Raw genomic sequence first — 21,834 nt, 5'->3', positions numbered from 1 at the left:
AATGAGTTGTGAACCAGATCCAGCCCTGGAACCGGTTTGATGGAAAAGGGGTTTGTCTCCTGACATTTACATCATTAGGAATATGTTTCTGTCATATAAACAGGGCCCTCAAAGACACAGTTAAAGACAAGTGAAGCAAATGCACACAAAAAGAAAGACAGCAAGCAGAAGTGGTGAAAGTTGTGCGGAGGATTGTCGTGTCAGGATTTCCTACTAGAACAGGATCCGTTTCCACTGGTTCTGCGTGGTTCAAACACAACGTGCATGCAGATTCCCAGGCTTATCAGAACCATGCAGCAGCCACATACAACGTTTTCAGGTTTAGGTTCTTTATTCGGGCCGAACGAGCCAACATGGTGACACTTTAGTTGAATAAAAACACAAGTGCTAAAAATGTGGTGCTAAAAATACCCAGTTCAGACAGTCAACTCGCTCTGCACCGCTCTCTCCGTTTAACCTAACAAACACGACGATCCATTACAGCTGCCTGAAAGAGCCAGCCGCCCTCGCTACTGCAGGCTCGCTGCTCCGCATCCAGGAGGAAAGACATCCCATAACATCAGCAACGAGGGCTGTTTTCACGACAGACTGAACTGCATCTCCCAGAATCCCCTTCTCTGCTGTAAGCCACCAGATGTCACATTCCCTGCCCTGACGCTAAACCTGCACACGGGGATCTGTCAGATTAACATAGTCAAGGAAACATGCTAATAAGGGTCGTGGGTCATAATAAAATGCAGCTGTTGACAGACAGATGGAAAGACAGGATGTCGTACAGACAAAAGGTAGTTTCTAACCCTCTAGAAGCTCATCGAAGTCGTCAACAAAGAACTCTCGTAGCGGCGGTCTGCGAGGCTGCTTCAGTGTGTTAACGAGCTGCTGGATCTTAGCCGACACACGACTGCTGACCGGAACACCTGGAAGAATCCCAGTGGAAAGAAAAGGCCTGAACAGCGTGCAAGACTGATGATCTTTTCAACAACAACAAACCTCGACAAACCTCTGGAGTTACAGCAAAGTTCTGCCGAGGATGAGATCGAATCTCAAGACGGGCTTTTTTTCTTTTTTTTTTTTTTACAGAAATCACTTTGTCATGAGTGTGCACTCGTCTCTCTGCGTGCTGCGAGGGACGGCGCTCGGACGGCAAGCCGTGGCCGTGTGATTGTGAACCATGCTAGAACAGAACAAAGAAAAAAAAGACCAAAGCACGATCTGTTCATCCAGGGGACCGACATCAACAGAAACGGCGTAATTGGCCGGATCTCTGAGGCGCTGGTCCAATTTGAGCACACTTCCTGATTAAAGAGTTGCTATTTCTGTCTTCAGACTGTCTTCTGTGTCTTTATTCAGCCCGTGACGAAGTCTCGGGGGGCGGGGGGGGGCTCTTACCGTCACCCGTCTCCATGCGCTCGGCGTTGCCGTACTTCTGCGTGTTCCTGGCGATGGTCCCCATGTTGGACATGTGGTGGCGCTCCGTGTGGGAGTGGGACGAGTCCGACGAGTATCCCGTCACGTCCGGGGGGGCCGAATGGTTCTCTAGAGGGACAGAGAGACAGAAGTGACTCATCCTTCATCTTTATCACAGCGTTTGATTGCTTTCAATTAGAGGCCAATTAGACCAGTTCTGATGGTCGATTAGTGTCACGGCGACCGGGTCGGAACTCAAGCTGCTTTTGTCAACGAACCTTTATCACCTGAGGAAAACGAGACGAGACGCAACGAAAATGCTGGTCATGTGACGATAACGATGATTAAATAGTTACAGAGGTGTCAAGTAATGAAGTACAAATACTAGTTACCTTACTTAAGTAGAAATTTTGGTTATCTATACTTCACTGGAGTAATTATTTTTCAGACGACTTTTTACTTCTACTCCTTACATTTTCACACAATTATCTGTACTTTTTACTCCTTACATTTTAAAAACAGCCTTGTTACTCTATTTCATTTCAGCCTTTAAAAAAAAACTATCCAGTTAAATTGCTCCATCCGGATAGAGTGAATTTGGTTGTGGTTGTTTCAGATGTTCTTGTCCAGTTTTGTTCTTACATCCGTTCCCTCAGATTCCTGCAACTAAACTTGGATGTACATTCCAATAAAGGTTAGGATAAATGATAACATGCCTCTGAAGTTTGACTTTTTGCCCCATTACAACTAGTCATCATATCTGCTGCTCTCTGAAACACATGTTAATGCTCAATAGTAAACATATATGGTTCTTTAATATATTTGCATTATACTAAGATGCATTCATTTTCAATGGCTTTTGTCCTTAATGGCTTTTTTCCCCCTTACATTACTTTTACTTTTATACTTTAAGTAGTTTTGAAACCAGTACTTTTATACTTTTACTTGAGTAAAAAACTTGAGTTGATACTTCAACTTCTACAGGAGTATTTTTAAACTCTAGTATCTATACTTCTACCTGAGTAATGAATGTGAATACTTTTGACACCTCTGAATATATAATGTAATTATATCGTACACAAATAAAAACAAGACTAAAATGTAGATTACAAAATAAAAACTCGCTAAAATGTGTCTTCATTTTCGTTGACCAAAACGAGACAAAATGTTCTAACAAAGATCCTTAATCTCCATGTTGTAGTTTCCTCTGGTTTAGTCTTTAAACCAGTTAAGTCTTTAGATCGTTGGATACACTTTCGCTACATAGACGTGGGAAAGAAAACCGAATGTGTCGTCGAAAAAGAAAAAGAAAAATGCGGAAAAATAAATATGTTGTAAACTCAAATTTGAATCTTCTGTATCTGGAATGAATGTATTCTTGAATCTATAAGGTAACAATAATATAATAATAAGAACCTTGTTTGAATTGTAAAATGGGTTTGGCTAAATACAATCTTTGACTAAAATAAGACTAAAATGCTCAGACTTTTAGTCGACTGAAACTTGACATGATTAAAAGGAGAATGAACGTGACTAAAACTAATAAAAACTAAAATGATAGCTGGACCCAAAGACTAGACTAAAAGTAAAACTGAAACAGGCTTCCAGAAACAACACTAGTGGCATCCCTGGCGAACACGGGAGTCGGTCAGGTCCTCTTATATTCTGTTAAACAGCTGTTTTGGGCCGGGTGGACCTACCGTCCGACTCCAGAGGCGGCGGCCACAGCATGTCGGATCCAAACTCGCAGGACCGCCGCAGGGACCCCCCGTTCTCCGCGACGCTCAGCGCGCCTTTCCTCTTCAGGGACAGGTGGCCGATACCTGCAGACCCAACACACAGCCGCGTTACTGGCACACGGAGGACATGAAAGCTTTGGTTAAAACCCAAACTGGTGCTCACAGGATGAATGAAAGATTACAGCGCTGCGCGAACAGGGGTCAAACTGGAGGCGCCACTGAGGGCGCCGCTGGGGAAAACCGATGTGAAACATGCCCTGCGATGGAGCAGACCGCTAATGAGACAGAACTTCTTAAACGTGCGAGCCCTGAAGGATGGTTCTCCATGAAAAATGCAGAGTTCATAAATTATGCAGACGATGTGGCTGTATTCGTATCGGCCCAGCCAGCATGTCCATGTGAGCCCCGGTAGGAGTAAAAGTGGGCCACTAACAGGCAGAACCGGCTTGAAATGGGCAAACGGCGCCGGTCCCATATGGCTCCGGCGATGAGGGAAGCCTGGGGGGGTTTGGGCTTGAATCCGAGTCCATAAGAGAGTCACATGCTCAGTCTTAGGCCTGGGCGATATGGACCAAAAGTCATATCTCAATATTTTCTAGCCGAATGGCGATACTCGATATATATCGATATTTTTTCTGTGCCATAATTGGGGTTTCCCCCAAAGCATTATAGCATAGCATCTCTGTTAGCTTCATTTTTTCTGAGGCAAACCTTTAAAAAAACAGTCCGTTTTAATACAAAGCCACGTGCCAAATGTCACACAGGTACCTTTATTAACAGAGGTCTGCACAATATCAAAATGTATAAAACAAATGAAATAAAAATAAACTGCCTGCATATATAGAATAAAAATGCTTCTTGAATAAAATAAAACAAATATCCCTTTCCTGCATAACAATTAAATTAAAATACACTGTGCAATTAATACAATGTAGACAGTAACAGGCAGACTTTTCCACTGAGGTTGATAGTTGTGCAAATAACAAAACATTTGTGCAAATCTCAAATAAAACATTCAAGTCAATTTGTCACAAAATAAGCTATATCAAAAACATAAAAAAAAAGATGTTTTTTTTTTCTTATAGAATCGATATAAACGATATTGTCTCGTACCATATCGCGTTTGAAAAAATATCGATATATATTAAAATCTCAATATATCGCCCAGCCCTACTCTGTCTGTCACCGGTCGGGGAGCTTCAGTAACATAAGCCACCCACAAGAAATCAAGTGGACCGACTCACGGGAGGGGTCGCCATGGAAACTGCGGACCCGGTTTGGCCTTTTAGCTCATATAAATTCTGTCGGGGATCAGAACCGGTGACGTAATCCAGATTCTATCCATGTAAAACTAAAGAAATCCATAAATCCTGAAGTTCAGCTGACGTGTTTTAGATGCGAGCGGCTGATTACCAGGCCGCCGGAGCAGAACCGCGGGCCTCGGAGGTCCGGGGCGCCGCGTCAGTTGGTGAATTGTTTAATTTCAAAACCGAACGGGGAACTTGCACCATTAAAGTGTGAAACCCGACCAAGCAGCACCAGTTACCGGGGCTGCTGGGAGATGGGATCAGCTCTGCTGCCTGATCCGACTCGTCCCTGTCAGATCAGCCGGGCTGTCACTGTCACACATGCGAGGAGGAGATTAACTGAGCGGCTGTATAAACGCGTCTTCAGGGAGTTAGAGTCAGGCAGGATGTATGAAAACAGACCCACGGACGATGTAAACATCTGTTTATCTGTAACGGCTCAGCGGTTGAGTTTAATCCAGAGCCACATCGTTTCAGGAGGGATGTGTTTATTCTTTTTACTTAATTGTGGACGGAAACTAAACTAGCTCTCTTGTGTTTTCCTGAAGAATTAGTGATGAAATCACAGCTTTGGACATGAAACCTCCGCATCCTGGATGTGGGCGGGGCTGAGACCGGCGATGTAGGAACCTGTAAGATAAGGTGTGGGGTTCCCCAAGGGTCAATTTTAGGTCCAACTAGGGCTGTTCGATTAATCGTTTTTTTTTAGAATTAGAACGATGTTAAAACGTGAAAATCGTAAAATCGATTTTTCACTTTTTTTTTTTTTTTTTACCTTGTCTGCACACATATTAATGATTGATACCATATTAATGATTGATGGAAATACCTCTCAATACCTGCGACAAGTGCCCCATCGGAGAGGCTCTTTAGTGTAGGAGGGGGCGTTGTAACATGCCACCGGGCACCATTATTATTTAGCATGCAAAGACCCAGTTTAGTTTAATTAGAAAATGTCTTGTTTTATTTAATTGGAAATATAATTTGCATTATATTTTATTATATATTAATATAATATGCATTTTATTCATTCATTTTTGGTTTAATAAGAGCAAAGTTTGCACTTAAAGCCCAATGAGGCAAATGTTCAATAAAAAAACAGCATATTTGAAATCATTTCTTTGCCTTTTGTCAATTCACAAAATAATCGTAATCGTAATCGAAAATCGGATTTTGAGAGAAAAAAAATCGAGATTTTATTTTTGGGCAAAATCGAACAGCCCTAGGTCCAACTCTTTTTAATCTGTACATGCTGCCCCTTGGGGACGTCATCAGGAGACACGGCATCAGCTTCCATAGTTACGCTGACGATACGCAACTGTACATCGCCGTGTCTCCTGATGACACTGGGCCAATTGATGCCCCTTTTGACTGTATTTTAGATATCAAGTCATGGATGGCAGCAAACTTCCTACAGCTCAACCAGGGCAAAACAGAGGTTTTACTCATCGGTCCTGAAGGCCAGAAAGAGAAACTTTTACCAAAGTTACAGGATTTTAAACCCTCAAAATCAGTTAAAAATCTGGGCGTGATTTTTGACTCTGAGCTCACTTTTATTCCACATATTAAAAACATAACAAAGATAGGTTTTTACCATCTTAAGAACATAGCCAGAGTCCGCCCGTTTCTCTCTCAGGCTAGTACGGAGGTGCTAATGCTTTTATCTCATGTCGTTTAGATTATTGTAACGCCCTGCTCTCTGGTCTTCCTAAAAAGAACATGTACAACCTACAATTATTACAGAATTCAGCCGCACGCGTGCTGACGAGGACCAGAGGGCGGGAGCACATTACACCTGTTTTAAAATCGCTGCATTGGCTCCCCGTGCGCTTCAGGGTTGATTTTAAGGTTCTTTTACTAGTTTTTAAGTGTCTTAATGGAGCATGAGGCTCCTTTTAAGAAATGAGACTCTCTAGCGCCACCCTTCACCACGACGGCCGTCGGGGGTACTGCAGCCAACAGTGAAGCCGGCGCTGGAGAACGGGGAGAACGCGCATGCAGCGTTATGTGACGTCACATCCGCAGGACAGCGTGGGAAATTTGGGCCCGAATTGCAGCACATTTTGCAGCACACAGCCTGTTCAAGGCAAAGGAGAGATACACTAGAGGGCTCATTCTTTTGGGTTTGGAACGCTTCATCTGACATTATTACTAGAAAACTTAAAACGTTTACAAATTTTTTTCATGAATCCTGCCTCAATCCTGCCTCAAGCTCCTTTAATGGTCTTGGGCCTTCTTATTTGTCTGCACTACTTTTACCCTATGGACCCTCGCGGACCCTGAGGTCCTCCGGTGCTGGCCTTTTAACCATACCAAAAGTTAGAACCAGGACACACGGGGAGGCGGCATTCAGTTTTTATGGTCCCCGATTGTGGAACAGCCTCCCGGAGAACCTCAGGGTTTAATACGTTTTATGCTTATTTGTTTTAAGTGAAGCATGCATTTGTATGAAAAGTGCTCTATAAATAAAGTTTGATTTGATTTGATTTGATGATGTGCCCTTACCGTGGTGCGACTGCGACAGGTGCTGCTGGTGGTGCGCCTGGCCCAGGTGTGTGTGTCCCAGGTGTGTGTGCGCCAGGTGGGAGATGTGGGCGTGGGCCAGCGAGTCGGCCAGCCGCCCGGCGTTCCCGCTGCCGCCGCTCTGCGTTGACGAGGACGAGGAGGAGGTGGAGCCCAGGTGGGCGGGGCCCAGCTGGGACGGGCGGCTCATCCAGTGCTCCATGCTCGACATGTCGTCGCCCGGCCCCCCCTCCTCCTCGGAGCCCGACGACGAGTCTGAGCACAGGGGGGACAGGCCTAGTGAGAGTCAGCGGCCGGTACGTGTTAATATTCAGTCTCACACAACAGTAACAACAACAACGTTCACAGGGCTGGAAAGCTGCTGATTTTCTGTCTGAGGAGGTCACGAGCTGACAATTTAACTTCAGTTTCTGTGAGAAGTAAACAGGTTAAACCTTACAGATGGATCTAAACGTTTGTTTAAAGGCATTACGTGACCACTTCCACAAAACTGACCTCCAACCAAAGAAAGGAAATCAGCACATTTCCACAAACTGCTAAAACAAACAAGTTGCTCTTAAGGAAGAATTTGAACAGAATTTTGCTAAATTTTATGAAGCAACAAAAAAAAATACATGTGATTGCTTACTTTTGTGTAAATTAGACTTTTTTGTGTGAAAAACAAAAAAAAAACCCATGTAAATAACTGGTTTCATCTGAGTTTAGATCAACAACCAATTAACAGAACTAATCTGACATAAACCCGCCGGTTTTGGCTGATTTTCCCCCGAGACCATATCCTACTAGGATGCATCTATCTGTCGCCCTGTTCGGACCTCAAAGCTGCAGAATGATACTGAATGATGGAAACGTTGGGTTTATAACCCGTCTTTGTCCCCTGAAGGGCTGTTGCAGCAGCTTATTAAATGGTTACTTTGAAAATAATCTCATTAATAAACAGATTTCAGGCCTCCAGGACAGTTATGGAGCTTTTCCACTATTACCTACTCAGCTCGGCTCAACTCGGTTTGGTTCTTTTCCACTAGAGGTCGAGGCTTGCCTTTTTCTGTAACTACTCTGCTGAGGTTCTAAGTGGCTGAGTCGGCTGTATCTGACGTCATCACACTGCAGGACAACGATTGGTCGGGGGGTTGGAGTCAGACGTCAGACGCATTTTATTCGACCAGCCATGGCAGCGTAAAAGTCTGTTTCATGATCCAACTCTGAGGTGCAGATGTTCATAAACCTGGTGGCTGAGGAGAGAATTAAAAAGGGATCTAGACGGGCGATAAGGAACGACCAGATCCACCAGGAGCTCTGTCACTTCATAGCTGCTCGCGACTTTTCGGCAGCGCTGAGACAGACTGAAAAAAATTAAAAAGCGTCGCCGCTTCAAGCTTCTCTCACTCTCATTTTTTGACTTGATATTGAACACAAGCCACAGACCCAGCAGCACATCTATCATCTCCTCCAGGTTCTACATCTTTAGTCTTGTTGTCTTCTTCGTTTAGATACACAATCAAATACGTCACAGCAGCTTCACTCCAACCTCCTACTTCTGCTCCAGGTGCTGAATTGTTATGGAAAAGAAACCAGGCCAAGTTAAGATGAGTGGAGCCGAGTAGATGCTAGTGGAAAAGTGCCGTTATTTTTGTAAAACGACGGCCCGTGTTCACGTGTCGCTCTCCGAGTCTCTGGGTGGACTAAACGGGCCTCCAGGGAGCACCGGTCGGAGGATCAGAGCAGAGCGTCACTGACATTGGGAACTGTGAGCCAGACGGTCTAATCCAGCTTCAATGATGGGTGTCAATGCGTTTATGGATGCTATAACGAGACATCCCCGAGTATGGAGTATGTGAGGCTGAAATGGAGATGGTAGTTTGTTTTGGACTTCCACCACTGCAGTTTATGACCTTTTAGTGGCACAAGCAACAAGTTTAGGAGCTCGCAGACACAACAAAATGTCAATAATTAGTCCGCTTACGCGACGCTCCGCAAGAACCAATTTACTCTCGACTGGCTGCAGGGTGCGCAGAACTGACTTCTCTAAAGAAGAGCTAATCATGTGAGCGGCGAGGATGAGGCGTACAGAGGCCCACTTAGCAACCGTGTGAGCCGAACATTTGGATTTAAATAACAAGACAGTGCTGTCAGAGTCCGGTACTCGGGCCCTCGACTCACACGAGCCGTTGTGGAGCCGTCAGGATCAGTTAAGACGTTTCCCTGAGGTTAAAAAGCCAATTACCGGGGAACAAGGTTATTATATTTCCCTCATTATTATTTAATCACCAGCAAAATCACGCCATCAACTCTGATCACGGTCAATCTAATGAGCGCTGAGGTGTGAGATAAAGGTCAGAGAGCGCCGCTGTCCGTCCTCAGCCGCGGCCGCGGGGCTGCAGTCCACATGTTGGGGGGGTCACGTCACAACGCCACGGCTGGAGGGTTCGTTTTAGCCCATCAGTGTGACGGATGATGTGCACGTCTGCAGATTTTCTTGAGTAAGAACCTCGACCGTTTAAGGAGGCAGAGGCGCCAGGGTGTCTACAGGTTTGACCGAGGTAAATTCAAGACTTTTTAATACCATTTTCAAACTAAATTTAAGACCAAAAAGACAAGTCACTAAGAAATCCAGCCTGAGGTCGAGGTTGCCAGATCTGACTGATTCCAGCCCGACGCGACGCAAAACACGCAGAAATAATGAAAAACCAGCCTGAATCATACATTCTCTATGTTAAAACCGTCAATTATTAAATGTGTTATAAATTTCCGCTTCACAACACCACTAAATAGCCAAAAAAAACGTTCAGGCTCCAAATAAAGACTACAATTAAATTGAGTAGATTAAAGCAAATCAAATATCAGTGAGTTTATTGTGGAAGTTTCTACTTATTAGTTAATAATTTCTCCTAAATATTTAATAAAAACCAGCCCAAATATATATTTTTCAGTCCAATTGGGCTGAAACTTGCCCAACCTGGCAACACAGATTTAGAACATCTGCAGGAGATTGTCCTCAAAACGATGAAATAAACTTTTTAATAATGACTGGATACATTCCCTCTAGAATTAAGACCATTGGAATTAGATTTAAGACAAATTAAGGCAAATTAAGACATTTAAAGGCCTTATTTTTAGCAAAAATGGAATTTAAGACTTTTTAAGACTTTTTAAGGACCCGCAGCCGCCCTGGGCGCAGAATTACAGCTTAATCCTGACTGGGCACGGCGAGGCCTCACTGAGGTCAAAATCAAGGCTTACGATAACCGTTTCCACTTGGCACAATTTGTGGAAGTGGTTTACAGTTTATTTTTAAATCACACTGCAACTTCTGGTATAATCTAGTACCAGATCCTGGTCAAACGGGTTTCCTAGCGGAGGGTGAAGGTGTGTGTGTGTGTGTGTGCATCGTCACCTGGGGGCGTGTACGCATCCATGGAGGTCTGGACCACCAGCGAGCGTCTCTTGGAGGGCATGGGCACGGCCACCTTCCTCTCCACGTGGCGGGCCAGAACCGCCTGCACCGCCTCCGTGTGGACGTCTGGGACACGGACAGGAAGTGGAGTCGTGAGGCAGCAGAGGAGTTTCCCGTTTCAACGCACTAACTCAACGCACGTCCTAATCAAAGCTGGAGGTCGACCAATCAATTCAATTCAATTAAATTTTATTTGTATAGTGTCTAATGCAACAAAAGTTGTCTCTAGACCCTTTCCAAAGACCCAGACATGACCCCCGAGCAAATTATTACATAAACAGGACAATCAGATGAAGCCTTGTTTTTCTCTTTATTCCAAGAAGTAGTTTAATATTTGTTTTACAATATTTTGGTCGTCTGGTCCGACGGCGGGTCGCTCAGCGGCCAAAGGGCAGGAACTTCCTCTCTGAATGGACTGTTTTAAAACTTTGAATCATTTAGATTTAAACAGAAAATAAATATAAAGCAGTAAATGAGCACAATATGAAAGTTGCATCCTGTGGAGGAAACATTTTATCGGTTAAAAAACGCAGCTAATGTTTTATCTTGACATTTGGTTCAAGATAAAACCTGCTCAACAATAAATTATTTTATTCCTGCAGAAACAGCTTTTCATTACAGGGTTGAGAAGAAAAAACAGCCTTATATGCAGAAATATTTAAATAAAAGTGCTTTGAAGTAAAATTCTGCATTTTCTTTTAGTTTTTTTTCCGCAATTACGAAAAATTCAGCATTATTTAAAAAGCTGGTTTATGATTCTCAGACGCTCTAGGGAGACGCCTCACAAGCCAGCCCTTCTAGCTCATCCTGAACGACGCGGCAACGTGGCAAAAGTCACTATTAGGACGGTCTGACGTCATCGTGACCACGAGCCAGGGCCGGGATAATGAGCTAGCTGCTCCAGTCGGGGCGGACCGGGTAATAAAAGAGCTAATTGATGCTTTTGGGGTTTTCTTGGTATAAAAACTGAAGTGGACTCGCAATTGCTGAGGCATGAAAAGGGCCGTTGCAGCAGGCCTTTTTCATACCTGCTCCGGAACAAATTTTATTCCTGCAGAAACAGCTTTTCATTACAGGAATGAGAAGAAAAAACAGCCTTGTATGGAGAAATATTTAAATAAAAGTACTTTGAAGTGAAATTCAACGTTATTTTTCTTTTTTTTTTTTCATAATCATGGAAAAATATAATGCGTAATGTGGTAGCTGCTCCAGTGGGGACGTACCGGCTAATAAAAGAGCTAACTGATGCATTTTTGGTATAAAAAGTTCGGTGTTCGGTCACAATTTCTGCTAACTCAACGCAAAAATAAGTCCCACCTCCATGCACAATTTCATTCATAGCTGCGTCCCTGCAGTCTGTCTAACGCTCGTGCTGAGGCATGAAAAGGAGGCGACGCTGTCGCGTAGATGCAAGGTACCCACAATGCAGTCCGGCACTGCTTGAACTAAGCCTGTGTTGAAAAAATCGATTTCCCAATTCTAAATCGATTCTCATAATAATTCCTAAAAATCGATTCATATGTCTAAAGTCGAAAGATTCTTGTTTTTTTTTTTGGGGGGGGGGGGTTTATTTTCTTTTATTCATTTGTTGGACACGAGAATAACTGGTGCCATGTTTTTGCCTTTAAATATGTTTAAAGGTATGAAAACATTAAAGTGTTCAGTTATAATTGCATAAATTGTCTATATTTCATTACTTTATATACTGTCTTGGGGTTACTTTTGCAAAAAATGCTAAAAACCAAATTCTCAAAAATTAAAAACCAAAATAGACCGAAAATGGAACAAATAAAAACGGAATGTGGGAAAAATTAAAACCGATTTCATCCGTCTGTTTCCTCCCTGGATCTGTTTGATAATTCTGACCCACGATGTTTCTGAAAGCAGTTCTATCAGCATTCTGGGAGCTGATTGGTCCTTACAGCATCATTAGCTGCCAATACTTGCTGTTGAATCTCAATATAATACTAGTTTTCATATTTTGCATAACTACAGTCATATAATTTATGCAACAAGTCAAAAAACAGTTTTAATAACACTAACCCAAATCAATATCGGAATCGAATCGGATCGGATCGAATCAAATCTTTATAATCGATTCTGAATCTTAAGAATCGGAATCGAATCGATTCTTGACATTTGAATCGATCCCCAGCCCTAGCTTGAACGTTAGCGCAGGTGATAACATGCATGAAAAGCGGGTGTGGTCTCCGTACCTGATCGGTAGCGCTCGTCCCTGGTGCCGGAGGTTCTCCGCCGGTGGAAACGGGCGGCGGACGGCGGGCCGAGCGGGGCGCGGTGGGACATTGGTCCTTCCATCCCTACAGAGGCAGGCAGATGAGCAGGCGGACACAAACACACACATATATACACACACACACACAGACACGTGTTGGACAAAAGCAGCAGGGCGCCGGAAAGAAACACAAACATGAAGGGGGTGATTTGAAACGGCAGAAAAATCAGCATTTTTCTGACTTTACAAATAATAATAATAAAAGGAAAATAAGGTAAGTGAGTGTGAGTTTGTGTCGCGAGCACATTCGGAGGAGCAGGCCCAAGCTGAGCTCCAGGGAATCCTAACCCACATCCGCTAACGGCAGCTGAAGACTGCGTCAACGCAACCGGAGCCGTCGTGACGACGCAGCGACGCTCTAGCTGAGTGGAGGTGTGTGGGGGGGCAGAGGTCGCTAAATTACCTCCAGTATATGCCCTGATCAGCTTGGACCTCTTCTTCTCATAACCCTTCTGAGTGATGTCCCCTGTGAACAGATAGAAATAGATAGAGAGTGAGAGAGCCAGCTGAGGCTGAGCGGGCCGTCTTCTCTCCGTCCGTCCCAACATCTACGAGCCGCATTTGCTTCTGGCAGCTCAGACGGAAACACTAAAATGCTGGTCGAGACCCGCTGCCTCTCCTGGCTCTCTCAGTCCCGGATGTTTTCCGTCTGATCGTTAATAAAAGATGAAAAATAAAATAAAAAAACATGAATAAAACCACTTAAAATGAACTTATGAGTGACGATGGAAATGAAGATGAGAATAACAGAGACGTGACAGTGACATGGACTTAATGCAGCTTAAAGCTTAAAGCTTCCCGGTCACCAGGCAACCGTGTCAGAGGACACATCCTGTCGTCGTGGTGATGCTTTTCTGTTGCAAGGGGGGGGTCAAAATATCTGCGTGGCCTTGAGTCACGTTCCCCGCTCATGGAGCATCTGCTTCGTCGTGTCAAGAGCGGCATGTGCCGACATTGCCCGAGTCTTGGGTTACATCGGATATAAATGGACTGTATTTATTTATAAAGTGCTTTCCCAGTTCCCGTGCACGACTCGAAGCGCTTCACACCGAATACCGCACACACGCATTTAAACGGAGCTTAGCATCTGTCTCTCAAACACAAGGGCGGGCTGCAGGGCCAGAACGACCTCTGGAGCCTCGGCCGCGCCGTCATCAGCCCGCATCGGCCTGCATCAGACTGCATCGGACTGCATCGGCCTGCATCGGCCTGCATCGGACTGCATCGGACTGCATCGGCCTGCATCGGCCTGCATCAGCCTGCATCGGACTGCATCGGCCTGCATCGGCCTGCATCGGCCTGCATCGGACTGCATCGGACTGCATCAGTGTGCATTAGGAATGGCCGATATTTTACCGTTCACGATAAACCGTCCAAAAAATTCCTCACGGTAAGAATTTGTCATGTCGCGGTAAAAACGATAAATTCCTGAAGAAAGAAAGAAAGAAAGAAAGAAAGAAAGAAAGAAAGAAAGAAAGAAAGAAAGAAAGAAAGAAAGAAAGAAAGAAAGAAAGAAAGAAAGAAAGAAAGAAAGAAAGAAAGAAAGAAAGAAAGAAAGAAAGAAAGAATAGGTTTTTGTGTAACAAACATGGTGGATCTGAGTCATTCCAGTTTTGCAGTACAGGTGTAACTCATTTCATTGGTTTTTATCAATTCAATTTAATTGGTGTAGTTTAGTAGTATTTAGTATTCTTTTAGAGCAGTGATTTGGGGGCTCCAAAGACTGAATGTGGTGATAGATTTATAGTTACAAAGGTGGAGTTGAATTGGTATTTTTTTTATCGTCATTTTTATCGTTATCGGGATAAACGCCAGAAATTATTGTGATACATTTTTTAGTCCATACCGCCCATCCCTAGTGTGCTTCACCCTTCAACAGCCTGCACTGACTTTAAACCATAAGCACAACCAGAAAATGGACTACAGCTGTATTATGTGCAGTAAAAATACCCCACAGAACAATCGTCACGTTACGAGGAGGCCGTTGCAGCTTAGGTCCCTTCAGCATGGACCCAGATCCAAAGGCTGCGGCCCGTTTTCAGCTCTGCAGGAAGCCCGACTCACTCTGCTGCAGGACGTCCAGCCTGAGGAGTTGTCTTCCACGGTACGATCAGCGTGTGCTACCGTGTATTGATCAGGGCTTCAGAGAGTCACATGCATCAGCGTAATGCTTCCTCCGAGCCTCTCCCAGCTCTCTAATGCAGTCTCCAGCTAAATGCTTGTAATCAAGGCATCGCTCACAGCAATCAATTCCTCCTGAAAAGGTTGGACTGTCACAAATCAGACGTTGTGTGTGTTTATTTTTAGTGAGCGCTAACTCCATCAGATACTTCAGATCTCCAGAGTCTGAACGGTCCCGAGCACGAACCTGAGTACCTAAAGTACATAATACAATATGTACCTAGAGTAAAAACTAACAGCACAAACTGTCGTTTGCTGCAGACGAAGGATGATGAGGAGCAGATATCCTGACAGAGGAAGCTCGGCTGTAATCTGATTCCTCCCAAGTGCAGTTGTGATGAGCGGCGGGGAGCGTCTCCAACATATTCCTCCTCGTGGTCGTCGCCATCAGCGGCGGCCTCATTAGACTCAGGACGGCCGTGGAAGTGGACTTGGATCAGTGACAAACACAGAGGTCAGTGTGAGGGGGGGGCAGCTGTGGAGAAGCTCATTAAAAACCGCGGTGGGTGATATCTGTTGCTATGGCGACCTCTGTCCAATCAACACAGCTGATAGCCCAGCAGGGCAAATACGTGCTAATACTTCGCTGTTTGTACCAATTAGCCGCTCGTTGATTGGCAGGGAGACGAGCAGCTCCATCACAGCCTGGGATAATAACGTAGGATGGACATCCTCCCACACCGTAGCTCGTTAATTACCATTCTGCTGATTAGTGATGATGACTAAGTAAACACAATAAAATTGGCTTTTTTTTCTTTCTTTTTTTTTTAGAAAAAACTTAAGCTTTCACCTCATTTAAGACGAAAAACTTCAACAAATGCCAGAAGGACCAGTATTGTTATAGTCCTCTGAACCGTCTCACCCTTCCACTACTCACATTAATCAGTAAACAAATTACTCACATTTTTAGCAGAAAGCACTTAGACGAGGACAAAGTTGGGGATTATTTAAATCCTATGACCCAGATATTGAAACTATTGAACAGGTAATTTTTGATTGTCATTATATCAGAACTTTTTGGGGATGTTTTCAAACCTGAACCTCAGAGAAAGACACTTGAGCACCAACCTTAAACTTCTACACCATTAAAATAGGCGTTTTGTTGCAGGAAAAAAAGAGTGATATAATATATATATACGATATAATACCTTAATTATTGCAAAGTATTTCATCCACAGAAAAAGGTTTTCAAATAGCACTCCACTGTTTTAATTTTTTTCTTTCAAAACATCCTTAACACATATAAAAACTAAACAAGCCATATGTGTATATGAAGGTTTAATTACTTTAATTCCAGATTAATTCTCTGACTTCTGTTTACTATTGTTTATCACCTTACTCTGGGTGATTTTGTTACTGTTGTTTATTTTAATTTTTTTATATATATAATACTCATTTGTTTTTTTTAAGCATATATATGTAATATGTTGCTGTTGTTTATATGTAATATATGCTCGTCATGTCATGTTAATTACATACTGACCAAAATATTTCGATTTTTTTGTCTGACTATATAATGCTGGATTTTGTCATTTTAAATGTTATTGGATAAAAAAATAAAAAATAAAATAAAATAAATAAAGTTGGGGACTATTTTCAGCAGTGGATTAATCTGCCGAGTCACAACAACCCACACCGTTGTTTGAAGGGTTGTGTCACCTGGTAAACGACTGACTCTCACACGTGTGCAGGATCGACGCCCTGCAGCACAAATGAAGGTTTCATCCCATCATCTCTCACACCTGAGAGCAGACGGTTGCAGCCAGACAGGTGACGCAACGACACGGAGACAGAAGCATGAATGAACCTGTGAATGCTGCTGCCTGAGCACACCAGCTTCACGAAACACAAGCAGACTCTCATTTCAAAGATGTGACGGCGGACAGCGGCCTGAACATCTGGGTCTGATCCGAGCAGCTCTGCTGCGCGGCGTCTCTCAGATCAGCCGCAGTGTAACAACACTGCTGGTTCCTCTCCGACACACACACACACTCACACACTCATAACTGCGGTCCATGGGGAGACGCCATCTTCCACTCGCAGCGCAGAAGAGCAGGGAGGGAGTTGCCTAGCAACGGTTCTCCAGGAGAAGGCCTGAGACGGCCATCTTGGATTTTGAAGCCTCAGATGTGAGAAGTGGGCTAATGATACCTGCTAGGGTGTGTGTGTGTGTGTGTGTGTGTGTGTGTGTGTGTGTGTGTGCGTGCACCAGCAGTCTAATTACTTTCCTCCTCCTTGCCCCCCCCCCCCCCCCCCCCCCCCCCACTCCTCCCTGACACTCGGCTGTTTCAGCGGCACACAGCTGAGAGACGATCGATAGCAGCCAACTGCAGATTAGAGTTTTTCCGGCTGCTCAGGTTGCGTAACGAACAGGTCTGAGCAATCAACCCCACAATAAAAAAAGAAAGAAAAAAAGAGCTTGAAAGCTAATTTTGTCAAGTGCACCGCAGACCCGTGACGTCTTCTGCAGCAAACGCGCCGGCTCCAGTTTCCTGCTCAGCTGCATCCTGAAGAACAATTTCCGTCCTCGGAGGTTCGGATTTGAGTTTATGAAGCTGATGCTGCAACAAGGTCGAGGGATCAATAAGAGAAACTGCCGATTAATGAGCTGCTTATTTCTGGTCTATACGTGCAGCATCTGAAAACGATAAATAATGTAATGCTCAGCTGGTGTTTCTTTCTCGCTTCATTTTGGACCGAATGTTCCCAACATATCGTCAGAACCGACCGATCCACCATCTCATCTGGTTATTTTCTCTGCCGATTGTTCAAAGGAAGAAAACAGGAACATCTGAAGGCTGATCACGAAGCCGTGAAGCTTTGAGTGTTGCCATGGTGACAGAGCTCATCACCTGAGCTTTTTTTTTCTCTCCTCATCATTACACTGTATATGCGTTGCAAAAAAAGGGAAATCAGTCACACTCAATAACAGAGATAGTCTTTGTTCTGCACCGTTGTCACGTCCTTACAATCAATCACCTGGAATATCTGTCCTGCGAGAGAAAGGTCGCACAAATCCACAGTGATGCGACACCTCGCCTTACAGCCGCCATGCAACACCTTTGTTACTCTCACGCCCGTTTCTGGGATAGTCGTGTCCTGATTCTCGATTGGATGAAGGAGACGGGTCGAGGCGGAGGGCGGTACTCGAATTAAACCCCAATAAATGCCAACGAAGATTCTGGAGGTCGCAGCCGCTCGTCCTCGGACACATGGCGGCATAAAAGAAGTGCTTTCAAGGCCCTTAGCTTTAGAGGGGGGTTGGTAGGGGCGGGCGGGGGGGTAACAGGAAGGAAAGCTCTGATAAATCCCCGTTTGGAGATGCATTGCATCATATAACAGTAATTACAGCAAGAAGGACGCTGAGGAAACTCAGAGGCTGCCTTGAAGGGCGCTATATAAATCCAAGTCATCATCATCATCATCATCATTATCATGACATCATCATCATCAAACGAGGCTAGGTGCAACCGAACGACACTGAACTTTCTCACCCGGAGCTGGGTGATAACTGGGGATATTAGTGCCTTTACGGGTGCAAAAGATAAAGAAATACGCAATACAAACATTCTCAGCTGCTATCAGTTCATCATAATAAAGAGATCTGGAGGCTAAGTGGGAGAAAACCTAGAGAATACGAAGATAACTATCAGTTATTCCACCAATGGTGACAGGTCAACCACCTCTACAGCAATCAGGCAGTCAGTGTTTCCTACATTTCCCAGAATGACCTGCAGCTCTAATAATAATAATAATCCAGCCTACTGAATCCATGGCTCTTTGATGGAGAACAGCGAAGCAGCTCGTGAGAGACGAGCAACTGAGAAGGTTCGAACTTGACATTTATCTACCGCAGAAACACGACTGGCTCCAATCGAGACGAGCGTTGAAAATGTCAAGGACTGAAAAAATGGAAATCAGGCGCCTGATCGCTGTGGTTCAAGCGTTTCGGTGTCAGGTATTAAGCACTGATCTTCCTATTCTCTTTTCCTTTTGTGTTTAGATTCTCTGTTGTTTCCTGATAATTGTTTCTGACCTGTAATCACTTTAACCTGGTTGTCAGCTGGGTTTATTTTCAGATTTTGGAGCATCCCTCCAGGGAATATTGAAGTACCGTTTGAATGCTCCTAAAAACAAAGAGGTGTCCAAACATTTGCCTTAAACATCTTGAAACCAGGTTTTCCCCAGGCAGCCGCTGATGTTAAACTGTAAACAACGCTGACAGACTGTCTGCGTTAGTAACAGTAACTAAGGGAGGCGGGCGTACCGATACTCTATAATCACTTCCACCCATCGACGCATCTGGGATACGTCACCATCCCAAGTCTGCACTGGATCCTGGATGGAAGGAGCAGCATGAGAACTAGTGCTGGGGGGAAACGATTATTTTTAAAACGATTAATCGGGCGATTATTTTATCGATTAGTCGAATAATCTAATCGGTAATCTAACGATTATTTTTCTATTGTTTGATTAATATAAACCATAATGTATCAAATTAATATAAAAAAATCTTTAATAATATAGTTTATTAAACACATTTTTCCAAAGCAAAATAATAATATAGAAGGAAATTATACAAAATAAAAAGGCCAACCTGTTCCAATCCAGCACATTATCCAAATGTGTTAAAAATAACACATTAAAAATAAAATATTAAATTAAAACAGGGCACTGTTTAACACTAAATTACATATTTTTATTACATAAAAAAGTCGTATCAGAAAAGGAACCTTTCTATGGTGGACGGAACTAAAAGAGTAGGAATCATTTTCCGGTGGCACTTTAGCTTCTGCTAACCGATTAAAAAAATGTTTTTTGAACTGGTAAAAGGGTGTTATAACCAGAAAGGCTGATGCATACGTTTGTTTTTGCAATTATTTTGCTTGTACTTTTCAATTATTATTGTCTCGTCCACGAGAGCTGAGGGGGGCGGGGCCTCCGCTTAAGATGCTCCAACATGCTGGTCTGGTATCAGTTCTTAAAGGTGTTTGGGACTAAAATTAAACTATTCACATACTTTTGATAACTTAAGGCTTTTTGCTGAGGAGGTCGCAGTTTCGGTCTCCATTGTTTGTTTTGATAACCCACCTGTTTGTGGCGATGCGTTGATGACAAGATATGACATATTTACATCCACCCGTCTGTCTCATGCTTACATCCACCATGGTAACCAGACGAGTGCTGATTATTATAAAAGGTGAATAATTAACCTCATTAGCTGAATGAAAGGCGGGAAAACACCCGGAAAAGGAGCGTCCTGGTTGAGCTGCCGTTCCTGGGCGTCTCGTCGTGTAAAAACCCGAAAGTCTCTTGATATCAGTGAGACATAAAAAAGGAAACTTGAGTGGCGACCAGCCGTCTCTGGTTGCTACGGCAGCTTGAAGCGATCTCACTGTGGATACTTGGCGATGCCGCCAGTAAACATCGACACAGAAAGCTGCAGCAGCTGCACCCTCACCCTCCTCTGCTGCCCAAGGTTTCCAGGACACTTTGCCTTTCCCGTCTTCGCAGGGCGGCATTGTGTAACTTCCTGCGCTGCTTTTATAGCAACAAAGCCAAACCGAGACACAATGACCATCGGTACCAGCTGGTACCAGTGTCAGAACAGCTCCAGTGTCACATGTCGCAGTAAAGATTGGAGACTGAATGAAATGTTGTGCACCCAGATAATTACCGACGCATCACCGCCTCCGTCTCTCATTGATAATTTGGCTAAATCTGACATAATTAGTCCCCGGAAGAGAAGCAGCGTGGTTCCGGTTCTGGTGCGGAGGCTGACTGGTGACAGGTGGATGAGTGGCGCGTCGGCGTGTTATCAGAGCGGAGCGGCTGTCAGTCAGCTGTCAGAAATTACGTCTGTCTGCCTGGTTTACCCGCTGAGCCTCACAGGGAACAGAACTGGGCCGCGGGCCGGTTCTGTGGGCGTCTCGAGCAGTTTGACTGCTCACGGACGACAACTTGGATTAAGGCTTGGATTCAGACAGACTGAAAATCGATGTCATGACTTCCCTGATCAGAGCTCGTGAACGGTGACAAGCGCGGTGGCTTCGATCTGTCGTACGAGATGTTGGAGCAGAAACATGTTTGCTGCTTTGCTGGAGATGCTAAAGTGATCACCTGTCCTGCTCTCCTGCATCTCCAGAGACCTGGAGATGCTAAAGTGATCACCTCAGGTGATCTCCTGCATCTCCAGAGACCTGGAGGTGCTAAAGTGATCCCCTGTCCTGCTCTCCTGCATGTACAGAGACCTGGAGATTCTAAAGTGATCACTTGTCCTGCTCTCCTGCATTTACAGAGACCTGGAGATGCTAAAGTGATCACCTGTCCTGCTCTCCTGCATTTACAGAGACCTGGAGGTGCTAAAGTGATCATCTCTGGTGATCTCCTGCATCTCCAGAGACCTGGAGATCAACACAAACGGTAAAGTCAGTGTGACTCAGGGCGCGAGGTTCCGACAGCCAATCAGAGTCGAGATCCAACAGAAGACGAACAGAAACAAAAAAGTCTTTGTCAGAGAATCTAACAAGATGAAGTACAAACACAGGTACACAGTACTGACACGTGTCTTCCCATCCCCCGGAGCATGTTCCCTCGATTCACACTTGTCAGGCAGGAAAACCAAGTACACAAGTCCACACTTAGGGCCCGATTTACTAAAGGTTTGCGTGCGTAAAAACGTGTGCAAACTTGACATCACCCGCAAACCAATGTGCAAGCTGATCTACTAACAGCGTGCAAAGAGGACTGCGCCTCTCAAATGAGCAAAATAGCACACGCTGTTCATTTAGTACTTTTGCCCTGATGAATAATCAATATGGGGCGTACCCGCCAGAAATCGCTAAATACTGAGAGGGGAAAATGCAAATATCTCCATTTACCACCCGCAATGAGATTTACCAAGCCTGAAAGTTTTTGCGGGGATTG

General features: G+C 44.3%; 1 protein-coding gene across 5 annotated transcripts in view; it reads right to left on the bottom strand.

The window, feature by feature from the left end:
- Positions 1–21,834, bottom strand: part of LOC133422972 (disco-interacting protein 2 homolog C-like) — a 76,198-nt gene that overhangs the window by 42,693 nt on the left and 11,671 nt on the right. The window contains exons 2-8 of one of the 5 annotated variants that reach the window (XM_061713040.1): positions 13,130–13,192; positions 12,647–12,751; positions 10,371–10,496; positions 6,959–7,252; positions 3,108–3,257; positions 1,390–1,536; positions 798–917 (exon numbers count right to left, since the gene is read on the bottom strand). In XM_061713040.1, the coding sequence (XP_061569024.1) occupies positions 798–917; positions 1,390–1,536; positions 3,108–3,257; positions 6,959–7,252; positions 10,371–10,496; positions 12,647–12,751; positions 13,130–13,192 (1,005 nt within the window). The remainder of the gene's footprint in view (positions 1–797; positions 918–1,389; positions 1,537–3,107; positions 3,258–6,958; positions 7,253–10,370; positions 10,497–12,646; positions 12,752–13,129; positions 13,193–21,834) is intronic. The other 4 variants (XM_061713042.1, XM_061713041.1, XM_061713044.1 and 1 more) reach the window with 4 other exon arrangements.

This window comes from Cololabis saira, chromosome 22 (genome assembly GCF_033807715.1).
Source record: "Cololabis saira isolate AMF1-May2022 chromosome 22, fColSai1.1, whole genome shotgun sequence".
Taxonomy (NCBI): Eukaryota; Metazoa; Chordata; class Actinopteri; order Beloniformes; family Belonidae; genus Cololabis; species Cololabis saira.
Note: the sequence above shows the minus strand (reverse complement) of the source record. Positions and strands in the feature narration are given on the sequence as shown.